Consider the following 8,327-nt stretch of genomic DNA (forward strand, 5'->3'; position numbering starts at 1 on the left):
TTTCTACTGACCCCAACAACAAGGGCTCTCATCAACATACGAAGTATGTGCCATATACAACATTCTCTCGGTTGATGAATGCTTCACATGTTTCTTCAATCCCAATGCAACAGTATATCATTCAAACTTCTTTGAAGTCACTGCCTTGGTTAGAAAATCAGCATTGTTGACCTTTGTGTCAACTTTCTCCAGCAATACAACCTTGTCTTCAATCTTCTCCCTAATGAAGTGATACTATATGCCGATATGTTTGGTCATCGCATGAAAACCTGGGTTCTTAGTCAAGAAAATGACGCTTTGACTATCACACCCAACGATCATCTGTCATTGTGCAAAGCCAAGCTCTTTGCACAACCTCTGCAGCCAAATAGCTTTGTTAACAACATGTGTTAAGGCCATGTACTCAGCCTCTGTAGTAGATAAAGCAACAGTGTTCTGCCTCTTACTCATCCAACTAATAGCTCTGTCGAATGAGGAAACAACATATCCACTTGTAGACTTTCTACTATCAATGTCACATCCCCAATTAGCATCCACAAAGCATCTCAGCTCTAATAATGTCTGTCCCCTTCAGCCTTTCATGCTTTCATAACATAGATGTAACATAAAGATAATAGAACACACCCTTTATCCTAGTTGCCTTTCTGCTGACCCCGACAACAAGGACCCTCATCAACATGCGAAGTATGAGCTATACCCAATACTATACACCATAACACATACTGACAACATCCAAAATCATGCACTTCCATCAACCACCTCAAGCCATCGCATAACAAAATTCATTTGTTTTTGGCTGGCCTGGATCTGTCTCAGCCAACTCGTCTTCTTTTGGCAGTTCAACATTATCTTCTGTGGCTTTTTCATTGTTTGGTTGTGTAAGTTTTTTGGTATGTAAAAATAAGCGTTCTGTTAACATTTAATAATCTCTTCGGCAATATTAGAATAGAGCTTCCTTTTGTTGGCGGCTTCTACTGTTGTTTGGAAGTCTGTGTGGATTTCCAATGTAATAATTGCTTCTCTTTTCTTTTGTTTGGGAAATGAAAAGAGGAGTGGAAAAAAAGTAAGAAGATTGAAATTGGTAAAGTTAATCTATGTATAATGCCTGGACTCATTGAAAATTTTCATTTCCTACTCTTTCCCTTCTCTTAATGTTTCCCAAGCAAAGGGATTAAATTGGATTCTACTTGTTACTGTAATCAATTGTTCATTGTTAGTGGTCTGGTGATTTCTTTTATAAAATCCCAAATCTTGCTGTTTTCTTTTTTCTTCTTCTATACAAGCAGCAGTGTTAATTTTATTTTTTTGTAAACACAAGCAGCAGTATTATTGAAACATTGGATGATCATTTTGCAAGTGATCTATTTTGATTTGATGTCTCACTGCATTAATCAGTATATTTCTTATATTTATTTTTTCTACATATAAATTATTCTGGCATGGTGGGTGAGCTTGGAGTTCAGTAAGCTTTCTTAAGATAGCCATAATATATATAATTATTCTGGCATGGTGGGTGAGCTTGGAGTCCAGTAAGCTTTCTTAAGATAGCCATAATATATAAAGCTTTTGCAAACTAGTTTAATTCGTTACCTCACTCTATGTACTATATTCTACCTACCCTTAACAAATAGGGTGATGACGTGAAACAATCGAGCTTATAAACACTCAGGTGTATTTTTTGTAGGATGAATATTTTTTTACTTTAGATACATGAACCTTATTTCTAAATTCAGAAAGAAAAGAAAAATCACCATCAGTCAGGACTCCGCTTATGCGCTCGAGCTGACAATGGTATTTCCCTAACAAATAACATATCTGTAATTTCATACAAATATTCAAAATTACAAAATAAGCATGCAACAAGATGGTCAAAGTGTGTGTACTGATTTCACATTCCTTTCAGTGTTAACAGTGATGATCTGTTGCAATAATTTTCATATATTAGGAAACACAAGCCTTGCAATGGTGCGTAGGAAACTGAAATTAGGAGATCCCTGGGTGTTGAAAGTTGAATAGATTATTAAGGACCGTTATGACAGCCAACCTGATTCTTGAATGCAAATATTTGCCTTAAAACTTATAATATATTGCATGATCCTTTTATAGTAAATAAGTATAATATGATAACATAACTGCTACTTTCACCAGATGGAATTGAAGGGACGTGAGACATGCATGCTGTTCTTAAGGTGGGATTTTTTGTCTTTGAATTCTGAGCAACTTGGAGAACCATAGCTAATAGCCGTACGTCTCATAGTTTGTGCTTAAACATGTGTTTAGTTATATATGTGTTTTTCTGAAGCAAATTATGTGAACGGCATATGAACGGAGCTTATAATTTTTAGGCTACAAATTAATCATTGTAGTTCTTCCTTGTACCATGACATCAATGAAACTGCACTTACGAGTTTATCTTGTTTGAAGTTTTTGTTCTTCAGACTTGGGCTTTTTGCTTTGTTTAGGATGTTCTGCTCAAGCATATTACTAATTGAACCTATACCGTTAGAATCTATAAGCCCACTATGTTTCCTTTAGGGATGAGTTAATGTATGGATGATACCCTTAGCACAGGTATAGACCAAGCTAAGGGGTATGGTGCCAAGTACAAGCAAAGTAATCAATGGATAAGCTAGGGTGATAAAATGACTCTAAGGAAATGGACAGTATAACGATACATAAGATGCTCTAGGGGGTGCCCTTGGGAGCTATTTATAAGGGAATATTGTGCTTACCGAGTGAAGGTTGTGGATAGAAGGTCAACTCTCCTTGGGGCCATATGCCGATGGCAGTGTTGGGCGTGTCAGGCGCTGCCATCGTAGCAGCGCTGTGCCTTCTGCGTCTGGCGGTGTCAGTATAGGTCACAGGGGGACATTTTCCTCTTAAGGCATTTGGGCGACCGCTTTCGGGAGTTGAGGTCCCTAGGTGGGATACTTTGGTGTTTAGCCTTGGGAAGTTACCACATTGGGGGGTACGCGTCGCCCCAGCTGGTAGGGCTGACGTGGATGCTTGGTAGGTGCTGGGCCTTGACTATTGGGCCCGACTCTTGTTGGGCCATCCGGAACAGGAGCCCGCCAGCTTGGTAGCAAGTGTAGGTTGGTGCCAAGGTAGACAATTGGACAACGCCTTGCTTGGCGATACAAAAGTACTGGGTGTGAGTCGTTCCTTCCGATGACAGCTGTAACATCCTCGTGGTTCAGTGGTGATTGGCTGATGATGTTTCGAAAAAGGCTGCCCATTCTGGCACTCTCGGGTGGCTTTTTGGTTTTCGAGGAGCCGTAATGATGAGTTTTTCCATCATTGCCATTTATTGCAGGTATCCAAGCGTCATGAGGCACGACGCATTAATGCGACGTGATAGGTGACGTGTCCTCTTGAAGTGACCACTTTGTCCCTCATCTCAACCGCCCATTGCACGATGACTGTGTCATCTTACGGTTGAGTGAGGATGACTTACACGTGTACGTATGTAACAAATAGTGTGTAGTGATCAGTTTTCCCCAAGATACCTAGTTCATAGGTATCTAGAGAGAAAGTCCTAGATCCAACATCAAAGACCCGACCTTCTGTCGGACATATCTGCCTCAGGCAGAACATTGGCGCCGTCTGTGGGGAACTTTTCACGACCACATGATCAAAAGCCACGATGGTGAGAGTAACAAGAAGTGGACTTCGACAACCATCAAGATCGAATTCCAGAATCCAACCTATTTCTCCAATTAGGGAGAATCCTGTGGATCGACGACAGATAGATACCGATGCCGTGCACGTGAGTGATGTGCATTCCGATTCGGCATCGACTCCAGCTGTTAACCAAGACGCTCCTTACGTGTAGGGTTTACAGCCGACGGAGGAACAAATAGCAGATACTGCACAGGCACCGATTGGTGCAGTCGCTGATTCGCGGGTAACAGATCTGGCAGTTGCCGCAGTGCTTCAGAGAATGCAGGAGATAGAGAGGAGACACGGGCTGGAAAGGGAGGAAGCTGCCAGACAAATGCGAGAGCTGGAGGCCCGAGTGGGTCAAGCTACCAACCCGAACCCGGAGCAGGAAATAACATGGGTCATGAATGACCTACGGATTGCAGGCACCCAGGCGAACCCTAATGGGACTCAGGCCCAGGGAAGAGGGGTTGGAAACGTCAGAAGCCGGCCTCAAAGAAGCACCCCCAATGTGGTTCATAATCAAGGACCCGAGGTTCTCAATAGGAACAAGGGACAACAAGAGAGACCGAACCTGAACCCGAACGATGTGTCCGAGGTCTACAGGAGGAAGTATCATAGGGGGCAATATAATGACAGCCCATTCACGGACGAAATTGTGAATGCACAATATCCAGATAACCTAAATCTGTCTGAAATTCCAAAATATGACGGAACGCAAGACCCTCAGGTGCATTTGGATGCCTTTGATACGACAATGTACATTAAGGGGATTGAAGAGCCGCTGATAACCCGGTTATTTGCAACCACCCTGACAGGAGCAGCTCAGTCGTGGTTCTCCTCTCTGCCAGCAGGATCCATCAGGTCGTTTGAAGAGTTCGGAGGCAGGTTCTTGTTAAATTTTGCTACAAGCAAAAGACAGCCGAAGTCCGAATTCGCGCTGGGGAAATAAAGCAGCAACCTGGCGAAACCCTGCAGAAATATTTGGACCGCTTCAAGATGGCCGCGTTACAAGTTCAATGGCTATCCGAAAATGTTCACCTTCATTTGGTGATTGCCGGCCTTCACGGATCTTCCAGGTTGGCCAAGTCCGTCTATAAAGACCCTGTATGAACTCTAGTTGAGTTCACTACTCGTTCCAAAAAATACTTGGAGCTCGAACAGATGGAGATTGAAAACGCGGACCCAAGGCCGCACCAAAGCCAGGTAGAAAAACCCGGAAACCGAAGGCAAAATGATTTCCGGGGTAAAAGACCCGAAGAGAAAAATTTATCCAAAATAAGATTTGACAGGTATACGCCATTAAATTCCTCCCGGTCCCAAATCTAGAGGGAAGTGGTATCCACCGAGATGAAAAGGGTGGACAGACCTCGACCACTACTGAATCAAGTCGGGCTTGATCAATCACGATATTGCGCGTTCCATGATGGCCCTGGTCACACAACCGAGGAGTGTTGGGATCTCAGAGACGCAATTGAAAGATATATCAGGGAGGGAAAGTTGCGTCAGTTTCTCATACGAACTCAAGGATGGAAGAACAATAAGAAGAGAAAAGGAGGACGACCGATGAGCCCGAACCGAGAGAAGAAGTTCAAGGATGAAGGCCGAGGTAAGAAGCCGGCCAAAGAAGATGACGAATTCGTAGAGCCCGAGTTCGAATGCAATGTTATTAGTGGAGGATTCGGTGGAGGAGGTGATACCATGAATGCCAGAAGAAAATACTTAAGAGAGGTGCTTTCAATTCGAGAGCGGCCTAAGTTTAAAGTAGAGGAATCAGAAGCACCACGATTGTTCTTTACAAAAGCAGAATTGGAAGATGTCATGCCGGGGCACGTTGACGGGCTAGTCATCACCGGGACACTAGTCAACTGTAAAGTCAAGAAAATGTTTGTGGATAACGGCAGATGTGCCGACATAATTCTGTGGCAGGCATTCCAGAAAATGAACTGGATGTGGAGGATCTGAAGCCTTGCAACACGACTTTGATGGCATTCAATGGTTGTGATACTATTCCTAAGGGGTACATTGATCTGAGGCTCACCTTGGGAACAAAGGAGGCTTATAAGTCAGAAATGGTAAGATTCATCGTTGCCGACTTCCCATCGGAGTATAATGTAATTTTGAGAAGACCAACTATGCACGATTGGGATATGCTGGTCTCCACTAAGCATCAGAAGCTTAAAATGGTTGGTAAGCAGAATACGATCATCACCATTCATGGGGACCAAAAAGAATCTCGGGGCTGTTACTTTAAGTCAGTTAGAGCAATAAGCAGTAGCTTTAAAACGCCAGGTGGGTTGAGCACCAACAATAAACCGGAAGCCTCCAAGAAGGAAACTACACCGGTAAACATGGTGGAATTGGACATGAGGGATGAAACTCAGATCCCAAGACCGGAACCAGATGGGGAGCTGGAGGAGGTAGTTATTGGAGAAGAAACTCAAATAGCCAAAGTTGGAAAAGGGATAGCTAATAAGGACAAGTTTCGGATTACTGAGTTCTTAAGAAGGAACGTGGACGTCTTTGCCTGGAAGTCCTCAGAGATACTTGGCGTGGACCCTCAATTCTGCTGTCACAAGCTTGCAGTATACCCGGGGTCTAAACCGGTGGCTCAGAAGAAAAGGAAACTCAGTGTGGAAAGTCGCCAAGTGTTAGAAGATCACATAAGGGAGCTGCTAGAAGCAGGATTCATCAGAGAAATACAACATACAACCTGGCTGTCAAACGTAATCATGGTGAAAAAGCCAAATGGGAAATGGAGGGTATGTACAGACTACACTGACCTGAACAAGGTATGTCCCAAGGACGCATACCCCATGCCCAACATTGACCAGCTCGTGGATAATTCATCCGGGTTCCAGATGTTATCCTTTATGGATGCGTACTCGGGGTATAATCAGATCCCGTTACACCCCGAAGATCAAGAAAAGACCGCTTTCATTGAAGAAAGGGCAAACTATTGTTATAATGTGATGCCTTTTGGATTGAAAAACTCAGGGGCCACGTACCAAAGGATGATGAATCAGGTATTTGCAGATCAGCTTGGCAAGAATGTGGAGGTGTATATAGACGATATGATAGTCAAATCAACTAATTCAGCATTGCATGTTGAAGACCTAGAGCAGACCTTTAACAAACTGCGGCAACACAACATTCGGCTAAACCCGGCTAAATGTGCATTTAGAGTCCTTGCTGACTCACAGAGGTATTGAAGCTAACCTTTAACAAACTGAAGGAAATCCAACAGTTGACTGGGAGGCTAGCTTCCCTCACTAGGTTTTACCTCGGTCTGTAGAAACGGTACTGCCTTTTTTCAAGTTGTTACGAAATGAGGTACGATATGGCTGGACTTCGGAATGTGAAGCAGCATTCGAAGAAATTAAAAAGCAGCTGGCATCACCACCAGTGCTATCTAGCCCAAGAGAAGGGGAGCCACTGATAATGTATCTCTCTGTGGGAGATCTCGCTGTTAGCTCGGTCTTGGTTCAAGAAAATGAGGAGGGGAAGCAGCCAATTTACTTTGTAAGTCGGCTCTTACAGGGAGCAGAGCTCCGCTACCAGAAGTTAGAAAAGGTGGCTTTTGCTCTGCTAACCTCGGCTCGAAGGCTTAGAGCGTATTTTCAAGGGCACCAGATTGTAGTTCGGTCGGACTTGCCAATTCAGCAGGTTTTACATAAGCCTGATTTGGCAGGAAGGATGATGGCCTGGGCTGTGGAACTATCAGAATTTGACATATCCTTTGAAAGCCAAAAGGTAATCAAGTCCCAAGCATTGACAGACTTTGTCAGGGAGCTTACTTCAATCCAAAAGGAGAGCTCAACAATTCCAGACACCTGGAAAATTTATGTGGACGGGTACTCAAATTCCAAAGGAAGTGGAGCCAGAATAATTATTGAGAACCCGGAAGGGATCTCGGTTGAATATTCCTTGCAAATGAAAGTTGAAACGTCCAACAACCAAGCAGAATATGAAGCGTTCATAGCTGGGCTACATCAGGCAAAAGAGCTCGGAGCAAGGAAACTGCAAATCTTTAGTGATTCGCAGCTGGTCACGTTGCAAATTGGAGGAAGCTGCCAAGCTAAAGGACCACTGTTGGCAAAATACCTAGATTCTGCAAGACAGTTAATGACGGAGTTCAAAAATGTAGAAGTCTGTCACATCCAACGAAATGAAAATAGTAGGGTCGACATACTCTCAAAACTGGAAGGTACCAAAGGATGGGGAAACCACAGGACAGTGGTGGAGCAGGACATCCGAGAACCCATGTGTGTCATGCAAATATCTGAGAGCAGGGATTGGCGTAGTACCATTATCGGTTACATAGAAAACGGGACGCTCCCCTCTCAAAAGAAAGAAGCTCGGAAGCTAGTTAAGGATGTTGCGTTATACACTATGGTTGAAAGGCAGTTATATAGGAAGGGAATCTATTCCGCCTATTGAAATGCCTGAGCTCGGATAGGGCAAAATATGTCCTATCTGAAATCCATGAGGGGGAAAAGCATTAGCTCGAAAAGCCCTCAGAGCATGATACTTTTGGCTATCTATGGGTCAGGACGCAAAGGAGCACGTACAGAAGTGCGATCAGCGCCAGAAGCACGGTAAGAACCTGTTGGCACCACCAGAAGAGTTAAGCTTGATCACAGCTCCATGACCATTCTTCAAATGAG

At 43.7% G+C, this 8,327-nt stretch overlaps 1 protein-coding gene across 1 annotated transcript; it reads left to right on the forward strand.

The window, feature by feature from the left end:
* The first annotated feature begins 5,010 nt into the window (after window positions 1–5,010).
* LOC133297179 (uncharacterized) lies at window positions 5,011–5,625 on the forward strand. The gene has a single exon (XM_061496271.1). The coding sequence runs from the start codon at window positions 5,011–5,013 to the stop codon at window positions 5,623–5,625; it is 615 nt and encodes a 204-aa protein (XP_061352255.1).
* The last annotated feature ends 2,702 nt before the right edge of the window (window positions 5,626–8,327 follow it).

This window comes from Gastrolobium bilobum, unplaced genomic scaffold (genome assembly GCF_033153095.1).
Source record: "Gastrolobium bilobum isolate Gb01-03AN ecotype WA unplaced genomic scaffold, APGP_CSIRO_Gbil_v1 utg211139, whole genome shotgun sequence".
Taxonomy (NCBI): domain Eukaryota; kingdom Viridiplantae; phylum Streptophyta; class Magnoliopsida; order Fabales; family Fabaceae; genus Gastrolobium; species Gastrolobium bilobum.

What these genes read in the sequence shown, in the direction of transcription:
- LOC133297179 (XM_061496271.1), top strand. Translation starts at nt 5,011, where the DNA reads ATGAAAAGGGTGGACAGACCTCGACCACTACTGAATCAAGTCGGGCTT.